Consider the following 20,199-nt stretch of genomic DNA (forward strand, 5'->3'; position numbering starts at 1 on the left):
AGACCAGGCTGGTCTCGAACTCACAGAGATCCGCCTGCCTCTGCCTCCCGAGTGCTGGGATTAAAGGCGTGCGCCACCATCGCCCGGCTGTGTTGTTTTTTAAAGACAAGTTATTTTATTATCTTTATGCATATGGATGTTTTGTCTGCATATTCATCTGTGTACCATGTACATGCCTGGTACCTGTAGAGGCTAGAAGAGGGCATCGGATTCCCTAGGACTGAGTTACAGATGGTTGTGAGCTGCCACATGGCTTCTGAGAATCAAACCAGGGTCCTCTTTAAGAGCAACCAGTGTTTTTAACCACTGGGCCATCTCTCTAACCCTGTCTTCTCTTTGTTTTCCTTTTCTACCCCACCCCCAGCACCGAGGAACTGAACAAGTGCTCTACCATCAAGCTATACCTCCCCCCCATTCGAGACCAGCCTGGTCTACAAGAGCTAGTTCCAGGACAGGCTCCAAAAACCACAGAGAAACCCTGTCTCGAAAAACAAAAACAAAAACAAGCTATACCCACCAACCTCTGGAATGTAATGTGTAGCTGAAGCTAGCCTCAATTTGCACCATCTTCCTGTTTCAGCCTCCCAAGTGCTGTTGAATTCGTCACCATAAAATTGCTGCCATCACCTAAGTGCCGTGGTCCACGGCTGTGATGTCAGAACTTGGGAGGGGAGGTTAGATGACCGACGGTTCAAGGCTAGACCAGATAGTGAGATTGTCTCACTAAAGAAGAAAAAAAAACAACCATAAAACAAAACAAAAACAATCCTTCCATGATTACGATTATGTGTCCTGGACTAGTTTCTCTTGGGTGTGCACTCTTGAGTGGAAATGCGCGGTCATGTGTATGCATTAGTTACATAACCTACTTTTAGCAGATATTGCCAGTTTCCCAAAGTGGTAGTACCTGTTTACACGCCCACCAGCAGCATATGAAAGTTCCAGTTGTACCCTGGCCTAGTGGCGCATGCCTGTAATCCCAGCACTTGGGAGGCCGAAGGAAGAGGACTGATGAGAATAGGCCAGCCTGGGCTACACAGGGTCTCAGGAAAGAAAAAGTTCCCCATCGTCACTGGGACAGGTGCTGCCAGTCTTTTCCATCTCAGCTGTATGCAATGACACTGGTTTTAGAAAGACCGTGTGGGCTCAGTGTAGAGACCTGACTCTCGGCAAGTAAGGATGGGCTGGAGACAAGGTGCTGCCAGTCTGGCAGGAGGTTAGTCTTGTCATCCAAGAATGCTGGGACTGGCTAATAAGAAGAGGGAGGCTAGGCATCACAGCGCACCCTTTTCATCTTGGCACTTGGGAGGCAGAGGTAGGGGGACCGCTGTGAGCGAGACTACATAGTGAGTTCCAGGCCATCCAGGGCTGTACAGTGAGACCCTGTCTCAGAAACAAGCAAGCAAAAAGATGGGCGAGGACAAGTGAACAGAAATAGCTAGGGTACGGTCTAGATAATTATTTCAGATGGGGTCCAGCTATGCCGTTCTTAGACCTCTCTCTCCTGCCACCATCATCCAAGTGCTGGGATTACAGGCATGCACTGCCACACCCAGGTAAATACTAGACTTTATCAGTGTGTTTGCATGGGTGTGTACATGCAGAAACCGCAGAAAGTGCACATAGGTCAGGGGACAATCTGTGATGTTCTTTCTCTCCTTCCACTGATACAGCAGGTATGGAAATAGGCCATCAGCAGGCTTACAGGGCAAGCTCTTTGCTCTGTCAGCCATCTCACGGACCCCTAAATTCTAGGATGGGAACACAAGCAAAAGCAAAGCAAAGCTGGGAGAATAGAGGACTGCTTTCTGATACCAAGATTCAGGGAGAGTTAGACAAGCTAAGAACTCACACGAGCCTATGTGAATGGGAGGAGAAGGTACCCTGAACAGGAGACACTGTGCTACCTCGAGAGTTAACCCAGGCTCAGTGTGCCTCTGACTTGGCAAGACTGGTAGCTGCCAGCTGCATGAAGTTTGTACTGCCTGCAGCAGACAGACCAGGGCTAGCATAGCAGGCCTGCCTCATCTAGCCCTATAACTTGGACTCCATGCTGGGCCTACTCAGCCTCCACATCATTCCTTGCAGGGTTAGAAGTGCGATCACATAGCAACGTGACCCAGAACATGTGAGAACAGAAGCATCTCCTGAGTTCCAGACACCAGACACAGATCTTGGGAGGTTGGCACCTTCTCCTCCCACTCACATTTTCCAGGTCCCTCTAGACAGCCCTGCTGAGGAGCCTTGAGTGCTGGGAAGGTGTCCCCTGTTCCCTCTCCCAAGCTCAGCCCTTCCCCCCAGTTTCAGAGAAGCAATGGAAAACACTGGGAGGTTGATTCATAGATTTTAGTGTATTTTCTCTATCCAGCGGTTTCTTCCATGACAGCGGGGCCTGTACAATGCACACGGTTCAGGTTCACTCTGTTAAAGCTACAGGATTTGGGGATGGGGGGCCCCTGAGAAACAGTGGGGCAAGCATCACAACCAGAGGCAAGCAGCAGCCAAGGGGTGGGGGAGGCAGCGTTCTTGGAGGCTAGGGAACGAGAGAAGGCTGATGAGGGGTTACTGAAGAGGGGCAGGAAACCTGGGCTGCAGGGGGAGCAGCCAGCAGCTGAGCAGAAGAAGCAGAGTATGGGACGGTATGGTCACCATCACCATTATGGGCTGAGGGCGGTGGCCCAATCGCCATCACCACTAGGAGCTGGGGGGAGTGGTATGGTAGGTCTGTGGATATTTCGACAGGGGCTGCTGTATAAAAGGGAATATATAACATAACCTATAATACAATGTTTACATATTATACAAGGTTCTTTCCCTCTTTGGGTTTTAAAAAATAAATGTACAATTCCAGAGCTTTGGGTAAAAATCTATATACACTCCCAGAGCAGGAGCTGCAGCTGATTTCACCGCTGCTGCAGTCGCCGCTGCCTCTTCAGAAGGGCCAGGAAGGAGGGGGGAGGCTGTGCCAGGAAACCCTGCCCAGTAGCTGCCAGGAGCCCTTGCCACCCCTCAGCCCTGGAGCCCATGATGGGAGAGGGAAGGGTGCCGGGAGAGGTAATAAAGACCTTGCAAGAGCCCAGCTTTGCCTCTACAGCTGTTGCAGTCTCTCCTCCCCACTTAGGGAGGCGCTAGCTGCCCTAGGTACTGAGATCCACCCCTGATTCTAGAGACAAGGTGTGGGGGGGGTGGTAAAGACAGATGGACAAACTGTGTGGTTGGTGACAGACACAGAGCCAGAAGAAGGATGACAACTCCCTCTTTAGCAGTGAGACACTCCCCAAAGCAGACAAGAATGGAGAACAGGCGCCCCTAACTCCTGATAACCACTGCATTCCCCCCACAGTAAGGCAGAGGCAGGGTCCTGCAGGCAGCGTAAGCCTGTGTTTCCCTGAGCATCGAGCATCTTTTAGCCTCTCGCTGGGAAGTTTGGGAGGGGGATTTGCAAGGGCTGATGGGTAACTCTCCTGCCTTCTGATAAGTCCTGCCTGCAGGAAACTGACCCACAGTTTTCACATGCAGGACAGCAGGTGGAGCTGGACAGGGAGTGAGGGAGACATAGTCAAGAAGGGTAGCACCAAACAGAAGGGATCCTCAAAAAAACAAACAAACAAAACAAACAAAACCCACTCTGATACTCTCCCTACACTATCAGATGTACTCTTGCTCCCTAAAGGGAATATATAAATCACACACACACACACACACACACACACACACACACACACACACACACACAATCTTGGGGGTGTATATCCAGGGATCTCAGCCCTGATTAGGGGAAGTGAAACAGGTGTCAGGGAGGAAGGTTTCCAGTATCCCCACACCACAGCTGCGATCTGGGAGGGGGTGTTTCCAGTGCCCCCGTACCACAGCTGCGACCTGGGGGAGGGGTGCTTCCTTCCTGCTTGGGAAGCAGAGCCTAGAAACTCCATCTCTGGAACAGACCACACTGGGAGGGCACAGGGGTACTCGTCTTTTGCCCTCCAGAGAGGTCAGAAACCAGGAGTGTGAAGGAGCAAGGTAAGAAGACCTCAGCAGGATGGACAGACAGGCTTACACATTCTGGTAGGTCAACCCAACTCCTCTATGTAGGATAGGAAGCGGCTCCAGGGAAAAGATGTCCGGATGTAGGCTACTGAGGGCATTGCGCAAAGTGCTTGGGTGCCAGGTGCCAGGTGCCAGGGACCCGGGTGGGGCAGCTGGCCCTCCACACTCACTGGCTATTAGCCTCCAGCTTGTAGGAGAGCTCGAAGAGGAGGTTCTGGTTGTCGATGACCTGGAACTGGCGCACGTAGGCCTTGGTCTGCAGGTGATGAGGGGAGGCCTCCATGTCCAGGCCTGGGGGGTAGAAAGGGAGAGGTGTCATCTCTCAGCTTCCCTTTATCTCCTACATGCAAGCCAGGCAGGCCAGGGTGAGGGGGTGTGAATGGGAACAGGTATTGGCAGGAAGCCCATGGAAGATGAAGAACTGACCAGTGTCACGAAATAGACACTTGAGCATAGAGTTCTCCCAATCCCTTTCCTCTTCCACAGTTCTACTGGGAAGCTCACTGAGTCTTGGGTACTCACAGAGGGGCCGGCTCCGGTATTTTCGGATTGTCCTCACTTTCTCAGCCACGGAATGCTGGAAGGTGACAAGGAATTAGCCCCGAAGAGGGCACAGGCAGCTGCTTCCTTCCCCCTTCGTTCTCAACTGAGTGAGTTCTCCACTCTCCAGTGATGGGGCCTCTGAAGGGCCAAAGGCCGGGTAATAGCAAGGTGCCAAGGGAAGGAGGGAGAATTGCCCCCAGCTGCCTGTCAGCTTTGCCTCTTGTGGGTGGGTTGCCACAGTGATGCCACCAGCGAGACAGTCTGGAGTCTGTCAGGCAAGCTGGGCACCAGACAGGAAGGCTGCTATTTTGGGGGAAGTGACAGGAGAGAAGGGAAGGATGGATGCATACGGCCCCTCTCTCCTAGGACAGGGTCTGGCAGTACCACTCACCAGCTTCTCAATGTTCACCAAACCATCCACGAGGGTCTTGCTCCCCTCATGCAGGAAGGTCAGATCTAGGGAACAGGAAGACAGATAATGTGAGGGTAAAATAGGCAGAAGGAACCCATACCACCCTCCAAGACACGTGCAGTCCGGGGGCGGGGGGCTCTCTGGAAGTAGGTACTCACAGCTGAATTGAGAGGGGGCTCAGAGGCAGGCCTGGGGTGTGGGAGAAGCACAGCACGGGAGGGACTGACCTTTGAGGATCAGGGGCACGAAGGGAATCACAGGGGGCTTCATTTTGGAGATGATTTCTCTGTAGCTTTTATGGTTCCGGCAGGGGTCCTAGCATTCCACAGAAGGAGCAGAAACAGATGGGCCCAGTGTACCCCTAGAGATGTCTCCCCTTCCCTAGGGGCCGAGGAAAGCCAACCCCACTCACCGTCAAGTTCTCAAATTTGCGGAACAGGTTCTTGAATTTCCCTGGCAGCTTCTGCACAGAGTTGAAGGAAGAAAAAAAGAAATGTCAGGGTGGGCGGAGCTTCTTGAGTTTCACAGCAGGAGCATGTGACTAGTCTTCCTTAGAGGGTTATAGGCTTACACATCTTGCGGTGGGAGAAGCAGCTAGCAGGTGAGGACACAGAATAAGTCCTCAGGGTAAATCAGGGAGTTTGAAACTGCCTGGGGAAGGATTTATTCTGGACAAACTGAGACCTTTGCCTAGGCAGGTGCCACGCACAAAAGTGCTCCCGTGAGACCACAGACCCAGCAGATGCTCATAGCAAGGACACCTCAGCTGGGATTCTGGCTTTTTACTAATTTGCAAAGACATGAGCAAAGCTCTGTGTCCTGAGTAGCAGAAGCCAGAAGAGGGCAGCTGCTTTCCATTAGCACAAAGATGCCCCACAGAGCAGCAGCAGCAGCAGGATGCACTAGGGAAAGCCTGAGATGCATGCAGATCCTGAGGTGAGGTACTGGGTCTGGCACTGTGGGTAGAGAAGGGAGATGTCACCTCACCTCCCAGGTGAGCCGCAGGCGGCTGACGGCAGCATTGTCCAACCCCATGACCACAGCATAGAAGGACAGGAGGTCCTGGTTCTGCTTGCAGCTGTGTGGGAAGGAGGCGAGGTTAGGGGGCTTCGGGGAACTGTGACTTTCCCCCATCTCCACCAGAAGCACTCACATGGCGGCAATCTTGATGAACTTTTTGAGCAGCTGCACCCGCTTGCCCGGGGCCTCACAGAGCAACACCTCAGTGGCCACCCAGTGAGTGACTTCACTGCAGCGCTGCAGCAGCAACTCCAAGTTGGCTGTCTCCCTGCGACCACGCTCCCCGTGGAACACATAGTCCACGAACTCCAGCTGCAACCACGGTGGCAGAGGGGAGGCCAGGGTGCGAGCGGGAAGATGGCAGCACAGAGCACATGGAGAAGGAAAGGCAGGAGTGAGTGGGCATGGAAATAGAAAACCAGGGACAGGGCAGGATGTCACAGAGACAGCTGATGCTAGCGCTGATTTCTTTCCTAGTGAGCCGGAGGTACCAGGCACCTGCTAAGATCTGTGTGGTTCTCCCTCTAGGAGACACTCATCCCTGCCTTTTTTTCTATCTCTCTTTTTAAGATTTTATTTTAGAGGCTGGAGAGATGGCTCAGTGGTTAAATCACATATTGGTCTTGCAGAGGATCAGAGTTCAATTCCCAGCACCCATGTCACCAGTTACTCCACGGAATCTGATACCTTTATGGCCTTGTACACAGAAATATACAAGTATAATAAATAATATAATAATAAATAACAATATAATTATTCTTGAAAACATTTTATGGGGAGGCTGGAGATATTGCTGAGTGGATAAAAATGTGTACTGATCTTCCAGGAAACCTAAATTTGGTCCCCAGCACCCATAAAAGATGGCTCACAACTGTCTGTAATTCTAGCTCCAGGGGGACCTGGTGCTTCTGGCCCGTGGTCACCTGAACTCACATGTATGCATGTATGCATGTACACACATGCACACTGCACACTCAGACACAGTTAAAAATAAAATAAATTTTAAAATTGCTGGGTGTCATGGTGCACACCTTTAACTCGGGAGGCAGAGGCAGGTGGATCTCTGTGAGTTCGAGGCCAGCCTGGTCTACAAAAGCTAGTTCCGGGACAGGCACCAAAGCTACAGAGAAACCCTGTCTTGAAAAACCAAAAAAAAAAAAAATTAAGACTTTAATATTTGTGTGTGTGTGTGTGTGTGTGTGTGTGTGTGTGTGTGTGCACTGCACATTCATGCACAGGCCAGAAGAGGGCATCAGAGCCCCTGGAGCTGGAGGTCCAGGTGGTTTAAGCCATGGTTATGGAGCTGGAAATCAACTCTGGAAGAGCAGTAAACACTCTAAACCTCTCAGCCAACTCATGCATTTTTTTGTTGTTTGTTTGTTTTAATTTATTTCATGTGCATTGGTTTTTTGCCTGCAAGTAAGTCTGTGTGAGGGTGTCAGATCTAGGAGTTACAGACAGTTGTTAGCTGCCACGTGGGTGCGGAGATTTGAACCCTGATCTTCTGGAAGACAGTCAGTGCTCTTAACTGTTGAGCCATCTCTCCAGTCCCCTTGTTTTCTGTTTTGATTCGGAGTTTTCTGATCTCAGGCTGGCCTCCAACCCATCATGTAGCCCAGGATAATCTGGGTCCCTCTGCCTCCACTTTCCAAGTGCTGAGACGACAGGCATCCACCACCACAGCTGATTTATTCAGTGGTGAGGATCCAGCCCAGGGTTGTGCATGTCAGGCAGGTCAGGTACTCTACCAACTGAGCTACACCCTCTGCTTGATAGTAAACATTTTTATGAATCCAGATAAGAATTTCAGTTCAGCGCCTACGCAGGCAGCACCCGAAACTCCCTGCTGTAGAGGCTCTCTGCCGTTCCCCAGATGAGGGGCCAAAGGCTAACAAAGGTTATCCCTGTGCACTGGCCCCGTGCGTGCTCCCAGGAGCAGGTTTTGTGCCACCCCTCGCCCAGCACCAGCCTCAGTCCCACCTCGTGCACGCAGCGGAAGAGCTCCCAGTGGAAGGCAGTAAGATGGTTGGCAACATCTTCGGGCTCCACCCGGTGGATCTCTGTGTCTCCAGGGGAGACCTGGATCTCCTCAGGAAGGGGTACCTGGTGGCAGGTGGGGTTAGAGGAACTTGGCTGCCTGTGGTAAGGTGAGAGACTTGCTCTCAGCTCTCCCACCCCACCCCTCCGCCAGCTCTTGTTACCAGCCAAGACAGGTGAAGGAATTCTTACTAGGGCCTCATAGCTGTCCCGGGTACAGGCAAATAGGTGGCTGTTGATGCCCAGCGTAGTGAAAACACAGTCCTCTGTCGGCTGCAGGAGGACCTTCTCTGCAGAGGAACAGGCTGTTCAGCTTTGGCCACCCACATCCCTCATATACCTGAGCCACCATCGCCCTATGCTGACATACCCTGGACTAGTAGTACGCTTATCGTCACCAGTTTATACCACAGGTATCAGAAATAGTTGGTCAAATGCTTTCTTTTGCATTTGTAGACTACCCCACATGTAAGTCTCTCTCATTCCCTCATCTCTATGAATAGGGTGAATACTTTTGTTAACTTTATGGAAAATAAGTCATGCCTGAAGTCCTGTCCTGCCACTTGAGAGGCTGAAGCAGGAAAGACTGCAAATTCTAGACCAGTCTGGGGTTACACACATACACACACACACACACACACACACACACACACACACACACACACACACACAGAGCTATGCTACCTTGCTGGCTCTCTGCCTCCTCCCCACAGGATTAGAGCCTACCCTATGTCCTCAGCCTGGAAAAAAGAAATGGAGTATATAAGATGGGGGGAGGTGTGTGCGAAGGACTGGAACACAGTCTCCAGGTGGGTACTAGATAGCACCCAGGACAGAAACCAATGATTCTAAACCGGTGTGCCCCAAATTTAAACGTTCATAGGATCCCCTGAGTGGGAGAGGGTCTGGTCCAAATGCAGATTCTAATCCTGTAGATTTGGGGTAGGGTCTCCTAGATGATGCATTCACCAAGGCTGGACCCACGATGACACTTTGAGTATCAAGGATCTAGAATTTAGCATTTGCCCCTGCCTAGTGTGCTGATCCTCACCTCCAGAGGAGGCAACAGCTACCAGGATGAGGGCATCCTCTCGCTCGGCAGGCTCTTCTGAGTACTGCAGCTTCTCTGTCACAGAGCCCAGAATGTCCTGCACTGACGCCGAGAGGCGGCTGCGTATGGTCACGTAAGAGTGGTCAGGCATGTAGACTCTACAGAAGACTGCACAAAGACAGGAAAGGAGACTCCATTGAAGGTGAAGAAGGCCAACCCACCTCCCTGGGCCACTCCAGAAACTTCGCTCTTCCAAACGGCCATACTCACTCTCATCTGACCCCCGGAAAGCCACTCGGGTCTGCAGACAGGAATCTATCCGGCGGAAGTGGCGGAAGAGTGGCTTGACCTGCTTGCTGGGCGGCTGGCTCTCCTCTGGAATCCTGGCATGAACACAGTCATGTATCAGCAAGTCATGCCAGGCACACGGAGCACCAGGCAGGACCATAAAGCAGGGATAGGACAATGACCAACACAGGACAATTGTCTAAGTGGCCCAAATCAGATGCCACCTCTTTCAGAGATTCTTCGCTGGTCCACCCACCCACGAGGAAATGCTACAAAACAATGGAACAATATTGTTTATGTTCATGTCATCTTTTCTACAAGATTGACAGCTTTTGAGGACTGGGATCAGTTTTTACTGTTTTTCACCCTTTAGGTCCTAGCACACTTCTTGGCACGTGGAGGTGGTAGGCCATCGGATATCTGAATTTTGGCGACAAGGACTTCACAGTCTGGGGAAGAGACAGACGTGCAGGCAGCTACTTCTAACACCAGCCAGAAGTGTTGGTGAGATGACAAAGGTACAGGAGAGTGGTGTGGGGGAGGAAGGAAACTCTCCCTGGAGGCGGAAATCTGAGCTATGTCCATGGAAGAACTGGCATTTGACCCGGGCCTTGAAGGATCATGGGAAGAAAGAGTAGGAGCACACAAGGGTTGCCAGATTAATAGGTGAAGAGGGATGAACAAGAGGAGATGGGGAAAGCTCAGCAGATGGCAGGAAGGGAGGGGTGCGGAAGCTGCGCTAGGGCATCTAACTTGGAGATGTTAGGGAACACGGATGCTTGGGGAACAGGAGGGTGAAGGCACCATCTATGGAAGTCTGGTGTGAGAAGAGAGGAGGGAGGAAGACATGAGGCCAGGAGCTGAGGTCCTGTGTGACAACAACCTAGGTGACAGTTAATGAACCTCATAGGAGCAGGAGTGGAGAGGGGACAACCAAGATGTACTCCTGTCCTGAGCTGGTGAGGTCAAATTTGGGGAATTTTGCCAACTGTTTGTTTAGGTAATAGTGAGGATTAAACCTAGGACCTTACACATATTAGACAAGTACCCACCAGCTATATCCCAAGACATTATTATTATTATTATTATCATTATTATTATTATTATTATTATTATTATTATTATTATTATTATTTTGAGACAGATTTCACTAAGTTGTCCAAGCTGGCCTTGAACTGATGATTTTTCTGCTTTAACCTCCTGAATATCTAGGATTACAGGGATGTGCCACCATGCATAACTGATACATATTTGTAAAGATTTATTGTGTTTTTAATGTGTATTTGTGTTTTGCTTGCATGTGTCTTGTGCATCACAAGCAAGCACTACATTTGGAGTGTGGAAGAGGGCATCAGATCCTCTGGAACTGGAGCTACAGATGGTTGCTAGCAGCCATGTAGGTGCTGGGACTCCAAAGTGGGTCCTTAGGAAGAACAACAGGTGCTCTTAACATTAGGCCACCTCTGCAGTCCCTGCTACCTGATTTTTTTTTTCAAGACAGGGTCTCATTATGTAGCCCTGGCTGTCCTGGAACTAGCTCTGTAGACCAGGCTGGCCTTGAACTCATAGAGATCCGCCTACCTCAGCCTCTCAGGTGCTGAGATTAAAAACATGAGTCACGACTGCTCCATACATAGTACACTGATTTTTTTAAAATTTTATTTATTTATTTATTTATTTATTTATTTATTATTTATTATGTATACAATATTCTGTCTGTGTGTATGCCTGCAGGCCAGAAGAGGGCACCAGACCCCATTACAGGTGGTTGTGAGCCACCATGTGGTTGCTGGGAATTGAACTCAGGACCTTTGGAAGAACAGGCAATGCTCTTAACCTCTGAGCCATCTCTCCAGCCCCTCCGCTGATTTTTTTTTTTTAAGGACAGCTACGAAATATGTGTGTGCTCATTCATACACACACATTTTGCAAATCTGAGGCCAAATAAATTGTTCTCAAAAGAGACAGTTTCAAGCTAGGCAGCATGGCACAAACCCATAATCCTACCATGGAGGCAAACGCAGAAAGATTGCTGCAAGTTTCAAGGACTCTGTCTCAAAAATAAATAAGGCGAGAAAAGAAAGGGAAGGTAGTTTTCTAAGTACGCTTTGCTGTTTTGTATGGCTATGCTCCAGCTTTGGTATGCATAGGTGACAATGTGATGGAATACTATGTAACCAGCAGTGCAGATCTCTTCCCAGCCCCATAGTCAGTGTCTGCCCTCCTGTTGATCACTTGACATCAACCATGGTAAGAGAATTTACACTGAGAATCAGAGCTACCAACCAGGGATGTTTCTCATAAAGCACAGGTTGTTAAATACTTGCCAGAACTCTACCAGATTAATAGACAAACTGAAGGAAAAATAGACAAAAACCAAAAAAGACTGGAGCTGGGCCAATGGCACAGGCCCACTTGGGAACCTGAGACAGGAAGATTACCAGTAGAAGCCATCTTGGGCCATGCGGTAAGTTGGGGGTAAGCTTGAGCTATACTGTAAGACATGTTGCTTAGCCCCCACACACCCACCCAAAGAACAAACGATTGGGTTAGAAAACAGTGATCTGTGGTTCTGTGTTAACTCTCCAGTAAGGAAAAGGAGCTGAAAGAAACCACACTGAAGGGGTAAAGGGGCTGGAGAGATGGCTCAGTGGCTTAGAGCACTGGCTGCTGCCCCAGAGGACCCCTCCATCTCTGGTTCTAGCAGGCACATGGTGGCTCACAGCTGTCTGTGACTCAAGTTCATGGGGATCCAAAACCCTCTTCTGACCGCAGCAAACCCAAGCATGCGGTGATACACAGATGTACATGCAGGCAAAGCGATAGGAATAAATCAATAAATAAGCATCTTAAAAAGCAAGCAAGCAAGCAAACAAGCAACTGAGATGGTAAAGCCACTAGACCAGAGGCAGCCCTTGTAATAGAGGAACTCAGGGAACCCCTTCCCCCTCACTTTAGCTCCACTGTCTCCACCAGCTGGTGCAGCCTCAGCGTGTCCTCTCGGAGGTCTTGGTAAAGGGACTCATCCTTCATAATTAGTAAATACAGTTCCTAGGGAGAGGGTGACAGATGAGATGAAGGCACAAGTCTCATCCCAAGGACCACTCACGGCAAGGGCTAAGACAGGGTCTCCATGCCTCAAACACTCAGGAATCACACAGACATCTTTTGCTTCCAGATACCCAACTTGAGGAGTGTGACTCCTTCGAAGAGCCCCCTTCCAGAGCTGAGAGCTAGCTCACATGCCTTTTCCTTCCAAGGCCCACCTTGATAATGTGGCCAGCCCCTTCTTCCTCTTGCAGCAATCCTTGGTAGGTATCCAGGAAATGAAGGAGTAGAGCTAGACAGGCTTGCTTCCGGCCCAGCCCCTCTGGACCCTCCACATTCCTTGATTGAACAAAGCTGACCCCTAAGTTAAGTAAAAGTTCTAAATAGCCAAGGAAACCGGGGAAGGCAAACTGACTCTAAATATTCTGCACTTGGGTACCAGAAGAGAGAAGGTTTTCAGGGCCCTGGAACCAAGACTTTTCTCATTCCAGCCATGGTTTTGCTTAGAGTACAAAGAGTGAGGGCTTCAATTTGGCCACATTCAGCTCTTGTCTGTTAAAGAGGTTATTGCCAGCACCCATCTAGTCTCCAGCCAGCTCACAAAGCTGACTTTACCTCATGGTGAGGTCTGATTATTCTAAGGGAGCCTAACGACATTCGACTCAAGGGCTTGACATGTACAATTAGGTTCTAAAGTAATTCAAAGAAGCCAGGCATGCTGGTACATCCTTGTAATCCCAGCATTTAGGAGGCAGAGGCAGGAGGATTACCACAGGTTAATGATAACCTGGTCTACATTAGAAGTCCCACACTGAGCCAGTAGCTCATCTCTGGCTGACCCTACTGAAGCACAACCATGACCTAATGCTGATATCAGACCCCATGTTTAGAGCAAGATCTTTTTCATTTTCTTTTGTTTTTCAAGACAAGATTTCTCTGTATGGTCCCGGCTCTCCTGGAATTTACTCTGTAGACCAAGCTAGCCTCGAACTCACAGAGATCCACCTGCCTCTGCCTCCCAAATACTGAGATTAGAGGTGCACACCACCACTGTCCCACTTGGCCCTTACACTTGTACAGGTGTCTCCTGAGCACTCCCAGGGCTGAGACAAGGCTGATCCTCACAGCAGCCCAGAGCAGAGCATCTCCTGCTGTGTATCTCCATCCTACTGACTGAAGCAAACCCAATCGCCAGGATGTGGAGCGAGCTGCCCAAGGCTCGTGAGACGAAAAGCTGGTTGTGTCTTCTATGGGAGAGCTTGGGTTGGGTTGTAGTTTGTGGGCAGGAATGACTCCCTCCTGGTCTGCCCTTTTATAAGCTCCATAAAAGGATATTACTGGTGCAACTCTTGCAGAAACTTTTCTGTTGGCAGGAAGAGCGAATGGGTGAGGACAATGTCATCAAGCAGAATATCTGTGGAGATCAACGAGCATCACAGATGTCAGGTGGGAGCTTCTAGAACCGTCTGGAAACTCTGCACCCTCATTTCTTGCCGCTTTAGCAAGGCTGGAGCCCCGGCCACCTGCCCTGTCATGCTCTGCACACGCACACACACATGTGTGAAGGTTCTGGGCAGCCGCTGCGGGGGTGGGGCTGGCAGCTGCCAAGGCAGCTGGAGGGGAAGGGGGAGTGCCTTTGAAGGCCACGCACACTTCTCTTCAGTGTGTGGGAAGTTGGTCAGATAATACACCATGCCTGAGATCTGCTAGGAAAAAAAGGAGTCCACAGAAGTGACCCTAAACAGAGAACTGGCAGACACAGAGGTTACAGTCAGAGAGATGGAGGTGTGTAGGCGTATGTGTCCATCCTCCCCTCACCACTCATCACCTCAGAGTTTTGACAGGGAAGGTGGGGACAGCCCCATTAAAATTAGGAGAGGAGACAGACTGCCACCTCTTCTTCTCAGTTCCTTAAATAGAGCCCCTGTGTCCTCTGGGTGCCCAGAGGTAGAAGGGTTAATGATGAAGAGGAGAGGGGAGGGGCTCCTCTCTCCACCCTTCTCCCTCCACACCCATCTGGGCCTGGCTCAGCCAGTCAACCAGGTACAAGGTCGCCCTGACTTGTAGCCAGCCTTGGGGTGGGGCAGGACTGCTTGGCACACACAGACAGGCAGGGCACAGGGTGGGAGCCAGGTGTCCTCACCAGGACAGGTTAGGGCCAGGTCCCCAGGCACTACTCCAGGGCTCCTGACAACCCTTGATTGTGGTGCCCTGCTGCCAGTGCCAGTCATGAAGGCAGAGGTGGGGAGGCAACATACGACCGCCTACTTGAGTCTTTTTTGTTTCCCAGATGAGAAAGCGGAGGCCCAGAGCTAGGAGGCACTTGCCCCAAGTCAGAAAAAGAACCTGGACAGCAGAGTCTCTGTTCTTCCCTCAACATTAGAGGCGAGCAGAGTGTCAGGGTAGACTCTAGGGGCCACAAGGGGCTGCCTAGACTTCTGAGGGCTCTGGCTAGGTATGGAGATCCCTCAATAAGCAGTTTTCTCCTCCCACACAGCCTGGGAGGAAACCAAATGGCTTGAGAAAGTGGCTTATATTAGAGATATTGGAGAGGCAGGTTAAGCTGGTAGGTTTCCCAAACCAGTTTCTCTGGGGATTGAGCCTGCCAAGCCAGATACTATGGATGACAATTCGGGAGTCTCAGCTCAGGGGACACTGAACAATCTGTGGCACCATGCCCCCGCAGAAGAGGAAAGCCAGCCTCTCTTTCCCTCTGCCCAGCTGCCCTGCTATGTTCTGGAAGTAAGCGAGATGCTCCCCTGGCCCTCACACCTAGTCCAGGGATGAAGACAAGGCATAAGGAGGCCTGACGTCCTTCTGAGCATCTTTATCTCCCTGGAGTGTGAATGCTGAAAACCAGAGTAAAGGAAAAGGAACATGGGCAGCGTGGGGGAGATGCTGATACGGGGGCTACAGTTTGGCATCTGTTTCTTCCAAAGCAGGCTCTAGTCCAATGCACAGCCTCCCTGGGGAATGTGTCATAGAGACACAGGGTGCGTGGTGTAGGTGGGAAGTTATGGTTAAGAGAGCTGTGTGTGTGTGTCTGATATTTTTCTAATTAAATCCAAAAGGTGTCAGCTCCCCAGGGCAACTGCAGCCCAAGCCAAAAGAGAGGACCCAGACCTTCAGGAAAAGAAAGAGAGGAAGGAAGAGGGGGAGTGACATCTACTGTTAAAGCCAGAGCACTCTGCAGAGGGTGAGGAGTACCACACATGACCCTCATCTTTCGGGGTTCAACTTTGGGCTCCCAAACCTAGACCTTTCTGGGCTCCGTGGAGTGCCTACTTAGATCTAAAACTCCTGATGTCTTCTGCCTCAGTTCTAAGCAGTAATGTGTGGGTCTCGTAAGCCCTTTAATAGGGTGCTGGTGGGGAGGGGGAAATGGCATCATCGTTTAGGGAATAAGCCTCTCAGGGTGTGGTTATTATTTTTTAAAGCCTTACGCTGAGGCATGACATAGGGAGGGTGGGAGCCGCTGAGGCCCAGATCCTTCTGGATGCTGCAGTCTCCTGGTGCCTTCCCTTAGAGATGTTCAAATGCACCCCCAAGGAGGACACTTTCCCTAAAGGCAGCCAGACCCTGTGCCTATCCACACTGCCCCCACCAAGTGAGCCAGCTTGTGCCCTGGGGGCTTCTATACAGCCAGAGACTCTCGCCATGGCTTTCAAGCTTTGGATACGGTCTGAAGGGTGGCATAACCTCAGCTGGAAAGCGTCCATCTTAGGGTGTCAGCCCCTAATTTGGGGGCATGGGAGGAGGTAGGCAGTATTTCAAGGGCCACCGGAGATTGGCTTAAATGTTCAAGGGAGAGGGAGGGGGCTGAAGGAGAGGATGGTTGGCTTCCTCCCCGAGGGTGAGGCTAATGTTAGGAGAAAGGAGGGTGGGCACTAACATGCCCTTTCCCCTATACTACTGCAGGGTTTCCCTCAGTCCCTACACTGCTGCTAAGGGCAAGAAAAGAAACCAGGGCACCCCTTTTCTCAGGGAGGAATGAGCAGGCTTACCTGAAGCGCCGCTGTCCCTGGTAGTCCCTCCAGCCAGGCGCTCCAGAACCCGGTTCAGAAGATGCTCTGGCCGCTCGGGGGCGCCCAGGGGGGCCCAGGGAGGTGAAGCCAGGGGCTCGCCCGGAGATAGCTCATCTGAGGAGTACGAGGAAGGGGAGCGCAGGGGCACCCCGCACCCCAGCGGCCCGGGCCCTGGCACCTCCTCTAGCTGCAGCCAACAGGGACCCCCGCTGCCCGGCTCCTCCGAGACCCCTAATGGCTCTCCCCCTTCCTCCTCAGCGGGCGGATCCAGCCCGGACTCGGCTGAGGGCTCTCGGAGGAAAGCTGGGAGCAGCAGGCGAGACACGCTCTGACGCCGCTGCAGCGGCCGCGGTCCCCCCGCTGGACCGCCGCTCCCGCCAGGGCCCCCACCCCCTCCAGGCCCTCCACAGCAACCCGGACCCCCTCCAGGACCTCCTGCCACCGCTCGCCCCGCCAGCTGCGACGTCTGCTTCTTCAAAAATTTCTCCAGTGGCTTCATGCCCCCCCCCGCCCCTCTCCTAGGGGCCGCCGGGGGACCCAGGTGTCCCAGGCGCGGGCGGGGGGGGGGCGGGGACACGATGCTCAGAGCCGGAGGAGCAGAGCCGAGGGCCGTGCCAGGCGCCGGACTGCGAGCCAGAGGTGGCCGAGGCTAGCTGGCCAAAGTCCAGTGGCCAGTGGCAGGGGGAGGTGTCAGAGGGAAGAGGAGCTCGCTCTCAGCGGCCCCCCATGCTGGCCGCGGCCGAAGGGCGGGCAGGCGGAGGGGCCGGTGTCCCCGGCTCAGCGCTCCGGGGCCGGGCTGAAGCGGCAGAGGCAGCGGGCGGAGCGCAAGGCTGAGGACGCGGCGGCGGCTGCGCTCCTGGCCCCGGGGAAGGTGGCAGAATTGAGACCGCGCCCCCTCATCCAGTCCCCGCCCCTACCCTGCCACGGCCCGCCCCCATCCGGCCGCGCGAGGCTTGAACTTGGGCGATGGTGCTGACCGCGAGGACTTGGCGTCTGACAGTCGCAGAAACTAAGGGCAAAGGCAAGGGAGGGTTTTATCAATGAAGAGACCCCTAGTTCTTCATTACCTTAACGATCTTTTCAAATAACCAGGGCAGATCTTTGACCTACACCTTGACGCGCTCATCTATACACAGGTGAGGCTGAACTCATTGCATCTTTCCCACAATTATGTGGTCTTTATCTCCCACCTGTGAGAAGGGCTGGGCCCGCGTCTTGGGTGAACTGGCTTTGGCACTGGGGGCGGAACCCACATCCTTCTCTGATAGGGTGTAGTAAGTGGTGCAGGGCTGCCCTGGGAGGCAGGTACCGGCAGGTAGGAAAGAGCCAGGCAGAGACCAGCAGGTTGTGGCAGGTCTAATTGGGGTGAAAAGAAGATAGTAGGCAGCAAGAGGAGACCGAGAGCACGAGGGCACCTTAGCCCCGGTGAAAGCAAAAGGAAGCAAGACCGAAGGGATGGGTGGTAGGTCCCTAAACTGCTATTGTCACCAAGCACTTAAATTAAGTTCAATGTATTAGCTATGGAACGGGAGAAATGTTGCCCTTACTCCTCACGGCCATGCCAGAGCATTCTGTTGCCAAGGGTATACTGCACTTGGAACATGAGGCTGCCGAGACATTGTAAACACATCCAGTCTAGGTACAATGAAGAAGTGGCACCAGGTTCCTGGTGAGGTGGGGCTCTTCGGACAATGCCCCAACCCTGTTTACTGTGCACCAGTCAGGCATGGATGGACAGGAATGCGTATAGCTGGGAGTGGTGCATCTGACAGGGTGTGCACCCCCAGTTCCATGTGTGCTAGAGCATGTGTTCACAGAAATAAAGCTCTGCACACCCATCTGTGGATCTGGAGAGGGAACAAAAAGAAAAAGACAGCTCTGATTTTCACTAAGAAGCTAGGTCTGACTGTTGGCTTTCTGGGCTCCTGTCACTGGACACTCAGTATCTAAGGTTGAAAGTAGAAACTGGCTAGAAGGGCTTGAAGCTCCCCAGGTAACCTTTTAGGAACCAAGTAAGAAGAGGGAGGGCTTCTCTTCTGCACATGCCACAGTACCAGATTAAGCAGTTGCCTTGGTAACCTCCTCTCTGGGCAGGATTTGGGATTGTCGGTTAGAAAGGGTAAAAAATTGGGGAGTGTAAAGCATGTGGGGGCTGGAAATAAAGGGGACTAAGAGACTTCTAGAAACTGAAGGCTTGATTTCCAGACCCTTCTGTTCAAGACCTTCAATCAGAAGAAAAGGACGCATCAAGCTGTGGTCCTCCCAGAACATCAGTGGTTTCCACCCTGGCTACACACTGGAACCACAGAGGAACTTTTCAGAATTGCTGAGGCCTGGGTCACACCATAGATCAATTATGAGATCCTTTCAGGCAGGCCCAAGACATCTGTTAGCTTAGAAAACTCCCCAGTTGATTCAACTAGCCAGCGTTGAAAAATCACTGTTCTAGATCAGCCCTAGTAGGCTGCAAGCGTCAGATGAACTGGCGATTGCCAAACCCTTGTTGTTTTGAGTCACCTACAAGGTAGGCCCATGAACTGACCCCCCAGGGTGGGGGTAGGGATAGGGCATCTGTATTACTGTGAGAGAAATGCAGAGGAAGGTAGGGTAGTATACAATTACTTAACTGAGGAAATGGAGGCCGACAAGCTTAACTGAGCCTGACCAACCCATGAGCTTCTAAAAAAGGTATTGGACAGGGCTGCCCAAGGCAGTAATGTATCTGCCCCTTAAACTCCCATTATTTCTGCCCACAGAGAGGCAGGGAGAACCTGAGGGCTTTGCTGAGCTTGAGTTTCTTCTTGCTGAGCTGGTTACCAGGGCAACAGAGAGAGCAATGGGATCTAACCAGAGGACTGGGGAAGAGGCAGGGGTGAGGAGGAAGCATCCTAACATTCCTTTTTCCTGCCAGTAACCCACCCCCAAGGTTGGTTGGCATTTTTTGTGAGACAAGAATACAGTTACCCATTACTTGTGAGAAAGAAGACCAGGTATATAGTTACCCATCACCTGTGAGGCAGAGGGAAGATGTCCCAGTGACACCCACACCACCAGTAGAAAGCTTTGTGGAATGAAGAACGTTTCCAGCCCCACAGTATCCAAATGCTCTTCCATATCAGGGTCACCTTTGTAAACTTCCATCCAAGGAAAGTTAATTCAAAACTGGTAATTTCTCTGTGTGTTCCAGTCTCAAATGAAAGGCAGCCTGAACTAGCTAGTCTTTGCTTTTCTTGTCTTTATCAGTACTAAGACTGGTAGATGTCCTTCAGACTGTGGGCCTTGTACCACCCCCAACTCCCACCAAGAGACAGGGCTTCTCTGTGTACACCTGGCTTGAACTCAGAGATCCACTTGCCTCTGCCTCCCGAGTACTGGGATTAAAGACAAGCACTGCTATGTCCAGCTGCGGATAGTTACCTTTCTTGGAAAGTAAAGATAGCACTAAAAACCAGTCATAGTGACCCACTTTAAATCCTGCTCTCAGGAGGCAGAGGCTGGTGGATCTCTGTGAGTTCTAAGCCAGTCAGGATTACATAATGAGACAGGGTCTCAAAATATATATATTAAAAAAAACTTAAATTTTGTGTGGCAGTGAACATCTGAAATCCTAGCACCTGGGAAGTGGAGACGATAGGATCAGAAACTGAAGGGTTATCTTTAGTACAAGGTGAGTTAAGAGGCTAGCCTGGACAACATGAGCTCCTGGTCTGAAAAACAAAAAACAAACC

At 51.5% G+C, this 20,199-nt stretch overlaps 1 protein-coding gene across 1 annotated transcript; it reads right to left on the reverse strand.

Annotated features, from left to right (window-relative positions):
• Positions 1 to 2,332: 2,332 nt before the first annotated feature.
• On the reverse strand, positions 2,333 to 17,332 carry Rapgefl1 (Rap guanine nucleotide exchange factor like 1). The gene is made up of 15 exons (XM_005368262.3): positions 16,451 to 17,332; positions 13,782 to 13,860; positions 12,665 to 12,800; positions 12,352 to 12,449; positions 9,381 to 9,493; positions 9,111 to 9,278; positions 8,252 to 8,349; positions 8,003 to 8,125; positions 6,156 to 6,334; positions 5,990 to 6,080; positions 5,415 to 5,465; positions 5,230 to 5,317; positions 4,982 to 5,046; positions 4,570 to 4,624; positions 2,333 to 4,338 (listed from the first exon to the last, which is right to left on the reverse strand). The coding sequence occupies exons 1-15, from the start codon at positions 16,968 to 16,970 to the stop codon at positions 4,214 to 4,216; spliced, it is 1,989 nt and encodes a 662-aa protein (XP_005368319.1). The 5' UTR covers positions 16,971 to 17,332; the 3' UTR covers positions 2,333 to 4,213.
• Between the last annotated feature and the right edge of the window lie 2,867 nt (positions 17,333 to 20,199).

Source organism: Microtus ochrogaster, unplaced genomic scaffold (genome assembly GCF_000317375.1).
Source record: "Microtus ochrogaster isolate Prairie Vole_2 unplaced genomic scaffold, MicOch1.0 UNK31, whole genome shotgun sequence".
NCBI classification, from domain to species: Eukaryota; Metazoa; Chordata; class Mammalia; order Rodentia; family Cricetidae; genus Microtus; species Microtus ochrogaster.